General features: G+C 38.3%; 1 protein-coding gene across 1 annotated transcript; it reads right to left on the bottom strand.

Annotated features, from left to right (window-relative positions):
• Window positions 1-3,699: 3,699 nt before the first annotated feature.
• trim45 (tripartite motif containing 45) lies at window positions 3,700-15,044 on the bottom strand. The gene is made up of 6 exons (XM_067443615.1): window positions 14,399-15,044; window positions 11,744-12,495; window positions 6,078-6,207; window positions 4,680-4,794; window positions 4,436-4,562; window positions 3,700-4,343 (listed from the first exon to the last, which is right to left on the bottom strand). Exons 1-6 carry the CDS (start codon window positions 14,875-14,877, stop codon window positions 4,192-4,194), a joined length of 1,755 nt encoding a protein of 584 aa, XP_067299716.1. The 5' UTR covers window positions 14,878-15,044; the 3' UTR covers window positions 3,700-4,191.
• Between the last annotated feature and the right edge of the window lie 540 nt (window positions 15,045-15,584).

Genomic DNA, 15,584 nt, shown 5'->3' with positions numbered 1-15,584 from the left:
CCTGCACCTGCCAAAACATTGAGCATGTTCTTCACCATACACCAAGATATAATGACACACTTTTCTACATCTCTTCCTATCCAACAGCCATTTAGATTCCAGGTCATGGCATCAGTGAAACAGACCCTTCCCCCAGAGAAGCTTGAATCTGTGATATACACTGTCAAACTCTATGATTAATGCATATATATATATTTTAGCACCTTATATGCATAATAGATTCTTTGAGATTCTTCTCTGAAATGCAAACTATATATAATGCTACTTTTATATCTATCAATCAAAATATATTGAATTGATCATTTAGATTATGTGTGAGTGACCATGATTTTGCCTAGGACATGTGGATCAACATCCTAGACTTTTTTTTTAATAATTATTAATAGCCCTAGTTTACATGTGTTGTAAAATTAGTTTCCATCTTTGTTTGTTATCATAGCTATCAAAATCGAGTGTTCGGCATTTTGCGTACGTGAGTTTTTGTTGTAGATGTCTTAAAAAAATAAAAAATAAAAAATAAAAAATAATTGTGTACTGTGCTAATTAATTAATATTTCTTACAACTCTTACAGGTTGTTGGCCTTGTCTGTTTCGTTGCTTCTATTACTCTCCCCTTTTTTGTAAGTCGCTTTGGATAAAAGCGTCTGCTAAATGATTAAATGTAAATGTAAATGTAAATGTAAATCTATATTTCCATAAATTATATCTATATTTTCTGTGATATGTATGGGGGACTTAATTTCACAATATGAATATTCCTTATGTAAACAGGAAAGGGAGAATGCAAAATCAGGTTATGGGTTATGTGTGTACAGGTCCTTCTCAAAAAATTAGCATATGTGATAAAAGTTCATTATTTTCCATAATGTAATGATAAAAATTAAACTTTCATATATTTTAGATTCATTGCACACCAACTGAAATATTTCAGGTCTTTTATTGTTTTAATACTGAGGATTTTGGCATACAGCTCACGAATTGAAAATTCTTATTTCAAAAAATTAGCATATCATGAAATGTTTCTCTAAACTAGCTATTAACCCTAATCATCTGAATCAACTAATTAACTCTAAACACCTGCAAAAGATTCCTGAGGCTTTTAAAAACTCCCAGCCTGGTTCATTACTCAAAACCGCAATCATGGGTAAGACTGCCGACCCGACCCGACCCTGTCCAGAAGGCCATCATTGACACCCTCGAGCGAGAGTGTAAGACACAGAAAGACATTTCTGAACCAATAGGCTGTTCCCAGAGTGCTGTATCAAGGCACCTCAGTGGGAAGTCTGTGGGAAGGAAAAAGTGTGCAGGAAATGGGCTACAGGTGCCGCATTCCCGAGGTCACTTTTGGCTCTAATCTGCTCAGTGGTCCAAAGTACTTTTTTCGGGTGAAAGCACATTTTGCATGTCATTCGGAAATCAAGGTGCCAGAGTCTGGAGTAAGACTGGGGAGAAGGAAATGCCAAAATGCCTGAAGTCCAGTGTCAAGTACCCACAGTCAGTGATGGTCTGGGGTGCCATGTCAGCTGCTGGAGTTGATCCACTGTGTTTTATCAAGGGCACGGTCAATGCAGCTAGCTATCAGGAGATTTTGGAGCACTTCATGCTTCCATCTGCTGAAAAGCTTTATGGACATGAAGATTTCGTTTTTCAGCATGACCTGGCACCTGCTCACAGTGCCAAAACCACTGGTAAATGGTTTACTGACCATGGTATTACTGTGCTCAATTGGCCTGCAAACTCTCCTGACCTGAACCCCATAGAGAATCTGTGGGATATTGTGAAGAGAAAGTTGAGAGACGCAAGACCCAACACTCTGGATGAGCTTAAGGCTGCTATCAAAGCATCCTGGGCCTCCATAACACCTCAGCAGTGCCACAGGTCGCCTCCATGCCACGCCGTTCACGAGTGTGTTTTTCCCTCTGTGGATTACAGCTCTGTGGAGGCGTCTGTGGTGGATAACAGTGATGGCTCCTACGCTGTGTCCTACACCCCTGCTGAAGCAGGTCCTTACTCCATGTGGGTCTGTGTTAAAGCACAGCACGTCAGAATGAAGCAGTCAGTTCTGCAAAAGGATTCCCGACCAAGTATTGAGTGCATAACTGAAAACTGAACATTTGTGAAAGAGTGGGTCACTCTCAGGAGCTCAATTAATTGTGTGGTAGAGTGATAGGCTGCTGCACCTGTGCAATAAGTCCATTCGTAAAATTTCCTCACCAACTGTTGTATTATAACAAATTGGAAGCAATTGGGAACAGCAGCAACTCAGCCACAAAGTGGTAGGCCACCCAAAATCACAGAGCAGGGTCAACGCATGCCGAGGCACACAGAGTCAATATATAATGACCTCCAAACTTTATGTGGCCTTCAGATTAGCTCAAGAACAGTGTGTAGAGAGCTTCATGGAATGGGTTTGCATCCAAGCCTTACATCACAGAGTGCAATGCAAAGCGGCGGATGCAGTGGTGTAAAGCACGCTACCACTGGACTCTAGAGCAGTGGAGACGTGTTCTGATGAATCATGCTTCTCTGTCAATGGGATAGACGAGTCTGGGTTTGGCGGTTGCCAGGAGAACAGTACTTGCCTGGCTCAATGTGCCAAGTGTAAAGTTTGTTGGATGGGGGTGTGTGTGTGGGGGGGGGGGGGGGGGGGATTGGGTTATGGTGTGGGGTTGTTTTTCAGGGGTTGGGTTGAGCCCGTTAGTTCCAGTCAAGAAACTCTTAATGTTTCAGCATACCAAGACATTTTGTAAAATTTTGGGATGGTCCACGATGGTGTATTAAGATGAAAAGACCACTTCATTTGAAAATCTATCATCAAATTAGATAATAACAAATATTACATTGTACAGTTCTAATAAAAACTAAAGTCAGTTGTTTGCAGGCTTACAAATCTTATCGTCCTTGACTGTGTGAGCTCAGAGATTTCAAAGAGAAAGGATTCAAAGCATGTATGGTGTCCTTCTGATTCAGACTGACTGATACTTTAATCTACTGATTTGTATGTGCATGGCGTAGCGAGAAGAAATATTAGAGGTCATTGTCTGATATCTTTCACAGGCTCCTTTTTTCCAAGACAAAATAAATATTAGATATTATATAATGTATACATTTTATAAACATATATTTTGAAATTGTACAATTTAATTTTTTATTTTAAAGATAAGTATTTAATATTATGTGGTCACATTAACACCCAAAATGTATCATGTAAATGCCATAATGTAGAAGTTAAATATTACAAAACTGACATAAGAATAAATATTTAATACCGATTATGTATTTTAATAAGGGTTAATGTTGCTTTAATCTTCACAAGTATACTTTTTAAGAAGGACTGATGGAGAGCGAGACAGCGCCCCATCACCAAAATTTAGCAATGTACTTACAAAGCAATGTAACCTCCTCACAAAACACTGCTGCCATCTAGCGTTAGAAAGATCAATGGTGTTGCCTACAACAGATGCACAGGGTTCAATTGTGATGTTTTTAATCCTTTTCTCAAATTCATCACAAATGAAAGTGGCAAATCAAACAATAACTCTATCGATTAAAATGTTAGATTGCTCAATAAACAAGGAAAACCACATGGCGCCGAGAACTACATACGGTATTTGAATAATAAAGAACTTACATTTGTTGATCTGTTTTGTCTAATGCAAAACAGATCACATTAATCAAACACAATCGGAGACATACAAGTGGAGAGGTAAGAGTTGTTTAATTCGAGGTACCAGTACAGCATATTCAATGGCAACTGAAATGTAATGGGACGCATATAATAATAAACACAGTTTTTGGAATGAAGTCATGCACACATATAAAAAATATTCATTGTATAATAGGAAACATGCTTATTATGATTAAACAGAGCATAAAATATTACCACATACATTAACACAATAATTAGTATTGGCACTATGTAAAACAGAAAAGAAAATGGAATTTTAAACAATTTGTCAGTTGCTGTTTATCAGTCTGTCATGATTATGAAAGGGCACAATAAATATTGGCATGCTGCAAAAAAATACCACCTAAATGATGGACACCCTAAAAAAGTTGAATATTTCAAAATCATGAGTAGTCTATAATTTTCTAGAATAACACTATGAGTAAAGGTAACATGAAAGGCACAATGTGAATTTTCTGAAATTTGTGATTTATTCATGGGTTGAGTTTATTTTGCTGGTTGTCTCAGAGCTCCACAGTCCGGAGATGTCCACGAGGAGAAACGGTGCCCAGGTTATGTAGAATACACTCTGAAGCCTCCACTACACTTCCACAACATGACCAGTGGGGCTTACCGGGGTGTCCTTTATGACCATGTCCACAACCCTGAAACCCTCCTAAGCAAACACACACAGATGCATGCTCTTTAATCGGATTAAAATGCTCTAATATTGATATTAGATTGAAACTATTTTTTGTGCTACAGTACCTGGCATGGTCCCAGTGCAGCCACAGCGTGCCTCTTTAGTGCCCCCGCTAGAGCAGAAGGAACAGCAATGAAATACACCACGGTGACGTCTGAACTTCCTCTTCACATTTAGCACGAAAGGGGATCCCTGGAAACCACAGATTTTTGGAATATCATTCCCAGCATCACTGATACTGGCAAATAATGTTGTTATTATTATTATTATTATTATTAGACACAAGCGTTTTGGTTTAACAGCAGTTACCTGGACGTGCTGTGCTTTAACACAGACCCACATGGAGTAAGGACCTGCTTCAGCAGGGGTGTAGGACACAGCGTAGGAGCCATCACTGTTATCCACCACAGACGCCTCCACAGAACTGTAATGCACAGAGGGAAAAACACACTCGTGAAAAAGAGAAGTCACAGTCTAATGTAGGAAACAAATGATGAGGACGTTGAAGATCTCAAAGAATAACTTTTGCAGTGTAGAAGTAACAAAGTACATTCAGAACACTTAAGTCAGAATGAACCCCTAACATCCTAAACTCAAGTTCCGTTTAGATTTAGATTTAGATTTATGCATTTGCCAGACGCTTTTATCCAAAGCGACTTACATTGCATTCAAGGTACACATTTTACATTATTGTCAGTTCTCAGTTCTTGTCAGTTCTTGTCCGTTATAGTTTACCACTCCTAATGTCAATTAAATTGCTCCTTCTGTATGAAGTTAGACACCCTATGTACACGCTAGGGTCCCTGACTAGCTCCCATTCTACTATTGAATGAATTCTACATTAGCTCAGGATGTGGTCCACTCAAATTGAGCATAAACAATGAAACTATTGACTTTGGTCTACTTCTATATGATAATTAAGCCATTTTGGGAAATAAGCACGTTCAACCACCCAACTTGGAGTGGAATCTGGGTCGAGGCAATCTGTCATTTCTTACACTAAATAATGCAACGATCTGATCTCAGATGCTGATAATGTGATAATGTGCTCCAACCAATTTTTATCCATTATCTGCTTGCATTTAAAATGTGTATTTAAAACACATTCAGTTTATTATTACTATTACAGAAATCTCATTCTTGTTCCATTTATGCATGACAGACAATGAAGTTGTCTTAAAGGTGCACTGTAGTATTTTTGCAGTCAAATATCCAAAAACCACCAGGTCAGTGTTTTATATTTTGTTCAGTTGAGTTCTTACAAGATCCCAAATGTTTCCAACTATTTGTAAATTGTGAGAAAATTGCTATTTTAACCAAGGAGCCAGGACATCGGAGGGAGTCAATTGCGTCATATCTGCGTTACCCTGCGGTTTCCGGTTTTATTTAACAAGTGTCACAGCCATAGACCGTAAAAAAATATGGATGAAGCGACATCATCCCTTTCCGCTGAGCAGAGTTGAAGCTTTCAGACGGCCTGCACGGCACTGACATCTTGGGACAGAGTCTGCGCATACTGTGTGAAATAAACACTGTTATGAAAATGTTGAAATTAAAGCTAAAGCTCCAATCTGCTCCCAAAAATCCCCCAAAAAGTCTGTTAGTGCCTCAGTGACGACTTCACTCAGACAGAGAAGACGTCGATCTCAGCTGTCAATCATGACATTTTTAAAAACGTGGTGGTCTTGAATTTCCCTGTATACTCACCAACCCTTCATCTCCTTGTGCATTATGCTGACCAGCACAGGATCTCCACCACGGCCCATCTGCTCTCCAGAGGAGTCCCTGCAAACCAGAGTGAACTCGACCCGCTGGCCTTCACGACCTCGCTCCACACCTGTGAGTTATTTACACACAAGGTCAAACACATGTGAGTGGACACAGGCTATGCAACGGAAGCAGTCAAGTACACAAGTAAACACTCGTAAAGTAAAACTGGTTGTTACTTGAATGAAGGCAGATCTGAATGCGAGCTTGCAGTCTATTAAGAGAAAGGGGTGGGATTTAAGCCAAATATTTTGATTAGGAATTTCTAGGTCAAAGAAAAAAAGCTTATTTTAGAAAATAGATTGGGTACATTTTCATTCTAACTTGACTTTAAGAAAAACATAACTCTAAAACTTTTAGAAAACAACTCAATTAGATGTTTGTTTTTTCTCCGTCTGTGAATGAACAGCACGGTTTTGTGCGATACACAACAAACTCACACACATTGCATAAACCGATAAACACACAAATGTCTCCAAGAAAAATCTCCAGAGCTGCTTTTTGAGAAAAAGTACATTAAAATACACTAAAACTAAAACAGAAAGAGCTTCAAGACAAACTGTCAAAATATAAGTTTGCTTTAACGTCAAGATTTCATTATTACAGAAATATAGGCTATCACTTGTCTGGCTATCTCCAGACAAAGCTCAATTTAAAGATTGAACATTGATCTGGGGAGTCTGCTCTGTATTTTCTACAGCACCGGAGGCGTGATCGACGAGCATAATTCAAAAGACACTGTATGCAATTAGATAGTCCTTCAACCAATCAGACCACAAGAGATGTGATAACCCTAACCCTAACAGGCATCGATCCATCGCTTCTATCAGTCATCGTGTTAAACCCACCAATAGCGTGCCAGGTGGATAAGGCAGTCTGTGATTGGTTCCTGCAAATGTGGAAAAAGAAGCAGTAGAAATGAATGTACAGGTTTCCAGACTGAGTTGCCGGGCAAAATCAAATCGCCGGCAGATCAGCCTGGGTTTACCCAGTCTAGGCTTTCACTACTGTATACTAAAATGTACTAAAATGTAATAATAATACTATTATTATTTCTTAAAAATATTATAAAACCCAATATATATTTTTTCAGTTCTATTGTGCAGCATCTTATTTGCCAAAAAACAAATTTGTTATATTTTCAATTGATTACATTTAAAAATCTTAATTAAATTGTTAATGTTTATATCAATTTGTATTAAATCATTAAACACTGTCCCCCCAAACTGCTAGCTGCTATGTGGCATATTTTTAACAAATATGTGGAAAGCATTTCCTTTCCCATTAATGGTAAATTAATATTGTGATAAACCAATCTTTTATTCAAATATCAAAATATTTTGATAATATTTTTAGCCATTTTGTCCAGCCCTATCTTCCCACATCGGACTATACAATCATCAAAGAACCCACAAACTGTAGGAGAAGTCATCATCGGATGTGATAGACTACAAGAGAGAGATTTACCTATAGTGGCTAATGAATCAGAAGTCTTACACATTCAAAGAAAACAGCTTGTCTAAAATAGGGTGGATTAGGGAGGGGTGAGAAAATACCGTTTTATCTTAGTAAACTGATCTTATAACATAAAATCTGCTGTGCAGTGTCTCTTGTTTCCAACAGCGCTTTATACAAGACATCACACAGAGCTATTTCTGTGACAGTGGGAACCCTGACATGGATGGTCAACCTGCACAACCCACAGGCAAGCAGCAGTATATTGTACTCCTGAGGTGAACCTGCTTGTGGCATGCTGGGACAGAGCTGGATAAGTGGCCATTTTACACTCTAGGGGTACCAGACCAGTACATGAAAAGGTTGTCATGGTAGCCTGGAATGTTGTCTGCTATTTATCCCAGTGTCATGTTCTAGGCCTTTTGGTGTGTGCACTTGTGTGTGTGTGTGTGTGTGTGTGTGTGTGTGTGTGTGTGTGTGTGTGTAGATCTAATGTGGATCTAATGTCTCATTTTTTTAGACTTCAGATCTTGTCAGAAACTTCGAATATAAAATTACTTCTGAACTCTACAGTTTCTGAGAAATGCTTACTTAAACCAAATGTGTTTGACAAACAAGTCAAGATTCTACAGTAACGATACGAGACCAAACTCTATTACGGCATATGACGAAGAGGGAGAGGAACTAATAAAAGTACTGACAGTTATGTCAAATTTAAATTTGAAGAGGGTGCAAAGCTATTTCCTGCATTCTGACTTATTTACACTGTTAAAGAGTTGGATTCTCATGCTAAATATGGCCAAAATGAAAAAAGAAAAGAAAAGAAAATTGTTGGACATATGAGTATTTCTGTGCCAAATACACTTCTTTGAATAAGTTTCAGGAAGTGTTTCTCGAGTATGGCCCAAATTGCTTGTATGGGAACTTCCTGTGCGAGCAACAGGGTATATGCAGGAATCCTGAAGTTAATTTCAATACCTTTTTAAGACTTTTTAAAGACCTTCTCAAAATAATTTAAGACCTCATCGCACTTCAAGTTCTAATCGGCAACAAACCTTTAATACAGTTGTAGTCGAATGTAGACTTAAAATCTCTATCATAGGCCAATTTTGTATTGTTTATATTGCATATCTGTTTCGCAACGTAAGGAGGGCGACACATTACCTAACTGCGCATTTCGCAAAATACATGACGTCACCCGTAGACAGCGCTCGCCAGGGATGGAAATGAACTTTTTTCAAAGTCTACCACTCAATGTTTTTACCAGCCACTTTTTTTGTTTTGAACTGAAAATGTGTAACTGCATGTGAAAATTAATACTACAAGCTCTACAATACTTAAACAGTTTATTTAATCTCAAGTCTCAATGAAATACTGACATTTTCACGATGATTTGTGATCTTTTATGACTTCCAGTTTTATGGTTTTTAGTCCCAAGAATGAAGCTATTCGTTCTGGCATCTTTGAAGCGTGTTGACAACAAACGAGCAGAACATTGTCAGTAGGGATGCACCGAAATCAAAATTCTTGGCCGAAACCAAAAAAAGAAGAAACCAAAGCCAAAAAAAAAACTAAAAATAAAATTCAAACTAAAATGTTTAACTTGACCTCACTCATGTGTTCATTAAATAATAATGTTCATGCCTACTGGCCTGCAGAGAGGTACAGAAATTGAATAAAGTAATCAAATGTAAAATAACTGCATATTTAACTGTTTTAATGAAAGATTAATCCTTATTAAATTTACAAAAGCTATTCAATCAAGAGCATTGTTTAATGTCAAACTAAATATAAGGACATCACTCAGGCAGCAGTAAAGGCTACTGCGCCTTTAAGACCTGATGCAGGGATATGCTCGTCTTTCTCGACTGTGCATACTATACAGTTCACTTAAGGCATATTCAGACTATGTCTGCTAGGATACTCATCAAGATGGACATGTTGACATACTTCTTGTGTGAGTTTGTCCGTATAAGCGCAAGACTTGAAAGAGAACTCAATATTTGCGCGCTGTGAGACGAATGCGCTCTCGGATGATGCGCGAGTCTTACAGCACGTCTTCACGCGCGTGATGACGGAGAAAACGACTGGTCATATGCACACAAACGGCAGCACTCGCATGCATTGAACAAAGTTTACAAAGAGGTGAAACAGCTCGGTAGGTGAAGCGAGTTTACCCGCCACAAATCAAAATCAGCCGCATTTGGCTGGTGGCGGTGCTATGTCCATCCCTGGCGTGCGCGCTCCGAGCCGATCTCAGACTGAGTGCCCCGTTGTTTTTTAATACTTATGGGGATGAAAATAAATATATTCATTAATAATTTGTGGAGTCAAACTCTTTTGACAAAGCTTGAACAAAATACTTTCAAAATTTAAGACTTTATAAAGCCGTGATAAGACTTTTTAATACTTTATAAAGGTCTTAATTTTCCCAAAATTTATTTATCACCTTTTAATACTTTTCAAGACCCCGCGGATACCCTGGAGCAAGAGCAAGAGCGCACCCATTAACGAGCTTCGTTTGGGTTACGGAAGCCGTCGGCAGCACTGCCATTTTATTTTTAAAGCACAAAATCAACAATGTCACTAAAGAAGTGTGTTTTTGGTTGTGAGGGAAAGATTGTTCAGCCTCCCAAATAACCCAGCGTAAAGAAAAAAATGGATGCAGTTTGTTATTCCGGAGAAGCAACGGAGTTCTGCAAGTGTGCTTGTTTGTTCACGAGTCAAAACCGGTGAGTGAAACTGTCTGCATCAAACGCCTGTGTTTTGTTGCGTAAGTGCATATAATGTAAACAACACAAATGTATAGTGAATCCAAAGTTATCCAGGGATAATGCAATGACGTATTGCGTGTGCACGCTTATGACTCTTTAGCTCGCACGTCTGCGTGAGCTCGCTGTTTTCGGAAAGAATCGGTACAGCACATCTGTCTTTTATAAATATGATAAGACTCTTCAGAAATATATAGGATGTAATACTACTCTATAGGTGCTCAAGATTAACATGGGATTGGCAGAAAGTGTGTTATATACCCTTTAAAGAAAGCAGTTAGCCATTTAAAATTCTGACAGCCTAATGAAGAGCTGCACACTGCTTTGCCAGAGGAATAATTGTAATACACACGTATTTTTTTAAAGTTTTAAATTTCATTGTTTCAGCATGTTTATTAATCTTCCATTTCTGTTAATAAATCCATTGCAAGCTATAACCTTAAACCTGGATGATGGGACTCGTTTAACATGATCAGCCCAGTTATTGTTGAACGATCAACTCTGGAAGTATCCCTTCATTTAAATGACTTTATTTGATCTGGAGATTGCATCGGAAGGTAAAGTAAGTAAGTGAGTGAAAGCAATGGGACATTGTTAAATTTGTATCATCTTTACTCTTAATCTGGTATCGTATAGCCTACCCTTGTTTGGTTTTAGTTAATGCTCTTTAATGTGATGTTGTCTTTCATTTTGTTCTTTCAAAGGTGTTCAGACTCTGTTGTTTTCTACATATTACACACACAATATAAATGTCTGCGCACTCCTTTTGATCATGAAATCCATCAGAATAATGAATCATTTATTATAAAAAATTATGGTTGGGAAACTTAAATTGGTAGATTTAGTACTTTTAAAATTGTGTGACGTGTGCACTGCCATTGATAGAGGCTAAAATGAAAATTTTTTATGCTATGAATCCATTTGAAGCTTCAGCCTTTCAAATGCGCCACAGATCTAGTTAAAATATTTTACAGGAAACAGAAATCCGATCAGTTATCTAGATACAAAAATCTGATCAGTTATCCAGATCCAGAGGCAACTTAATATAAATTTTAAAGCTTGAAAAAATCAGTCCCTCTACTTTTGGAACCCTTGAAATGGGTTTAAATGGAACACCCTATGCCCTCGACCCACCCTGTGTGAGTTGCTGTTGACGTTACAATAATTTTGCATTGTGGTCTATGGAGCTGCCTAAAGCATACATATGAGCAGAATCCAGGGTTTGAGGGTCTGTCCGAATAAACCTCACTCACCACTTGAAGCTAAACACACTTCACAATGGCGGCATGGATTCCCGTGAGGGGAAGTGCTTAGGGAAGTTCATGAATGTATGTCTAAAAGAAGAGTTAAACATTAAACACAGCTCAGACCTACTCTCACCTTCTCCCTGGATAGTGCACTTGCTGGGATCCACAGTCTTGGCATGTAGAACTCCTACCACAGGAAATCCCTCAACCTCCCCAGCACCCTCCTTAGGAAGAAAACAGATGCTGCTGGCATTATCATGGGCGATCGTCGTTGGGTGTGGGTCGTATCCTGACTCCACGAGGTTCATCAATCTCCTCATAGTAACTCCTTTGGCACTGAGGATTTCGGCGTCTGAACCGCAAGTGAGCAGGCGTTCTGCAAAGTCCACTCCACCGCGGACGTCAGACAAGGCCTGCTGCAGTTGAGCCTTCTGCAGATGGAGTTGGTTCCTACGCTGCAATTTCAAATCCTCCAGTGACCGCAGCAGCGAACAGCAATGTGCCTCCACTGCGTTGGCATAGCTCCGAGCAAACGTGCGAATCTCACCCGCCAAAGTGTCAGTCCGTGCCTGCAAAGCATCTTGGGATGTGTCCACGCGTCTCAGTGAATCCTCCAGACGAGCGAGACGAGGCCTTAAGCTCCTGACTACCAAATCTCTAATGCGATCTCCGTGGCGACTGATGACCTCATGGGCAGAGCTGCAGTGGTGGTCGCGGTGAAAGGTGGCCGCACACTCCAGGCACACAGTGAGGTCACACGGCTCGCAGAAGAGCCGTAACTCCTGACCAGGATGCAGTGAGCACAGGACGGGTCTAGTGAGACGACCCTGAGATTTCAGCTCCTGTAGACTTTGGATAGAGTGAGATGAGGTCCTCTTCTGTCTCCTGCAGGGAAGATACACATTTATACTAACTTATTTTGCATTTAAGTCATGATGGACATATCATATTTATGAGTCAGTCATAATTTCGAGTGTTTTTTTTTTTTAAGCCAAGAGTTTCAGAATTGGGGCATTTCAGTGAGAAAACATCTTGGAATTAAAGAAAGAAGCATTTTTTACTGACAGTAAATTTGTGATTAGAATGAAGTTATAGATTTTTCCCCCTTATTTACAATAAAACTAGCTACATTAAGTTGCATGCATGCATGTACAAATACAAGATTGATTGTTTGATTCATTATCACAATTTGTGGTTGCTGAATTAATGCACTTACTCTGTGCAACAATTGTCTTTTTTTGTTTTAATAGAAGAAAAAAAGTATTGTCAATAATTAATAGTAGGAATTTCAGTTTGATTCAGTTTATTTCACATTCATTAACTTCACAAAAACAAAGCAAGGTTTTTTTCAGTAAATTTCTTGCTTTATTTATTTTTGTAGAAAACGTGCATCGTCCTCTTAATCCAACCATGGCTTCAAGACTTCGAAATTTGTAAACAAACTCCGCAGCACTTGAACACCATTATGATATGGACGTTTAAACGACAAAGCTGAGAATACATTAGGGGGTGTTCACACAGTCATTTTTGAACATTCAATGTGTAATGTTACATCTGAATAACCACAGGTCTTGATCTTTGACCCTTACCCAAAATTCTAATATGGTCATCCTCTTTAAATGTTCCGAAATCACATACTCCATGAACAGGTCATTATTTTGAATAAGTGCATTCTATATAGTATTTGTTTAGTTTGAATGTAATCTGGATTCATTGTAATGTGACCTAAAGTGTACTTCAGAAGTAGTAGGTTATCCAATTTTCACCTACTGTTTTATGAATACTGATAATTTAGACATGCTAATCGTCACTTTTTTCACCTACTATATAGTAAGAAGTAGGCATAATTGTATGTCCAGCCATTGTGTATTTTTTTTATAACATGTTTAACATAGCTTTAAAGCACAACATCTGAAATATTTATTACTTCATTTATTGCAGTAGGTCTGTCATATCCTTCTGTCAAAACATCACTTTGGAAAATGATTTTAAAAAAAGATTGTATTGCATTCAATTAATAGAATATGAATAGATTCTGAATAGAAGTGTTATATTCATAATTCCCAATTATTGCTTTAAATATTTTATATATTGAGAAATACTGAGAAGTGTTTTTTGTTCAAACAATGTAAGTCAATGCCTGGTAACCAAAAATGTTTGGTTCTCAATATTTGATCGCACTTAATTTAGGCCCTATAGGGCTGTGCAATATATCGAAATAATCGAAATATCTCAAATGTACATATCGCAAATATATCGCAACGACACATCTGAATGATTTTAATAGGCTACTTCAACATTGTGAAAAGTGTATGTTTTATTTTGATGCATCAGAGAATAGATGGGCACACTGTTTCATGGGACTTGCTTGACGTTAAAAAGAGTTATTAAATGCAATAATTTGCGAAAAGCAAAACTTGTAGTCTAGCGCTGTCTGGTAACGTTACACACACACCGAATCGTGAACGTCACGATTTGTGAGAGGTTTGCTAAAAAACTGCTGGTCACTTTTACATTCTTTCGCCAGAAATAATGTAAAATAGTATAAAAATGGTTTCATTCACAGTTAAATAATTGTTTTAATATAATTTAAATAGATTTTACACACTAACAGTTTAGGTAGCTTCTTTAGGTAGGATGTAGATAGAATATGGTCATGCAGAATAAGTGCATTATGTGCTTTATAAGTAATAAACAGCCAGTATCTAATATGCATGCTAAGCAACTGACCTTAAAATGACTTATTTTTTTCTTGTTAATATTAGCAAACAGTCAGTGGTACACTAACCTGTGGGCCTGACTGCAGAAGTCGCAGAGATTGACACAGCACACCTCGCAGCGCCTCCCCGCGTCACTGTCGCTGCACAAGTCGCACACAACGCGGCTGTCCACTAGCAGTGTCTCCGTGAAAACCTCATCTAGCGCGAGATGATCAGTGGTCAGCCCATCCACACCGGACGGCGGCAGATTCACCTCTGAATCGCACTCAGGACACAGGATTGTTGAGCCAGAGTTGTGCTCGTGCGTGTCAGCTTCAGGCGAGCGTCGTTCCCCGTTCACGAGACGCACAGAAAACGGCTCGAGCTGGCGAACGCAGTCCGCACAGAAAGTGTGCAAGCAAGGCAGGATTTTAGGGTCTCGATACATCCGATTACAAACACCACATACCGCTCTGGACTTCTTTCCCGTGTCCCCATTGCTTTTACCCAATACTGTTGCTCGCTTTTCTTCTTGAACTAACGTTAATCGCTCTTTGCAAAGTGACATACTAGCCTAGTTGTTATTTTTTCAATTTGACTATAACTCGCGTTTTCAAAAACAAAATGTGGTATGACCGCGTTTTGGTGTCATTTACTAAAAATATGCAACTCAGACCACCAAACTTTCTGAGTTAACTTTTTTGCTCATGTTATTTGAGAACGTGCCTTGCCATCCAATCATATTATGCGTTCACGTTTGGGGGCGTGGCCTGAAATCTGACCTCTTTTACGGTCAAAGATTTGCAATTTGCACTTCATGCTTTATTTCCTGATGAAATGTAATCAATCCCTTTACAAAATCCTTTTTTTTTATTTTTATTTTTTACAAAAGTTCCTTAAACCATGGAGACAGAAATGTGCAAGTCCCTGTTTTCGGATGTGGTTTGACAAATATCATTAGTTATTGTCACTGCATTACCTAACAATGAAATTCTACCAATAGCCTACATAGGTAAAATAAAAATATAATTTTTAATTATTTAATGTTAGCTCAGGTCCATATTAAAAGATGCAACTTTTCATTTTACCAGGCCTAAGCTGTATTAGTAAAAAATGATTTTTTAAAAACTTTTTTAATGAAATTAACATTAACTAAGATTAATAAATGTTGTAGAAATATTTTTATAGTTAGTTTATGGCAACTCATTTAATGAACTAAGTGGCCTTATTGTAAAGTGTACATTTTTACCATTAATTCATTTCTAAACCGGTTTA

Source organism: Pseudorasbora parva, chromosome 5 (assembly GCF_024679245.1).
Source record: "Pseudorasbora parva isolate DD20220531a chromosome 5, ASM2467924v1, whole genome shotgun sequence".
NCBI classification, from domain to species: domain Eukaryota; kingdom Metazoa; phylum Chordata; class Actinopteri; order Cypriniformes; family Gobionidae; genus Pseudorasbora; species Pseudorasbora parva.
The sequence above is the reverse complement of the archived record's forward strand: the minus strand, read 5'-3'. Positions and strand labels throughout refer to the sequence as shown.

What these genes read in the sequence shown, in the direction of transcription:
- trim45 (XM_067443615.1), bottom strand. Translation starts at nt 14,877, where the DNA reads ATGTCACTTTGCAAAGAGCGATTAACGTTAGTTCAAGAAGAAAAGCGA. An exon ending in TTCTGCAGTCAGGCCCACAG is followed by an intron (nt 12,496 to 14,398) that starts GTTAGTGTACCA and finishes TCTTCCCTGCAG; the next exon opens with GAGACAGAAGAGGACCTCAT. An exon ending in TTAAAGCACAGCACGTCCAG is followed by an intron (nt 4,563 to 4,679) that starts GTAACTGCTGTT and finishes TGTGGTTTCCAG; the next exon opens with GGATCCCCTTTCGTGCTAAA.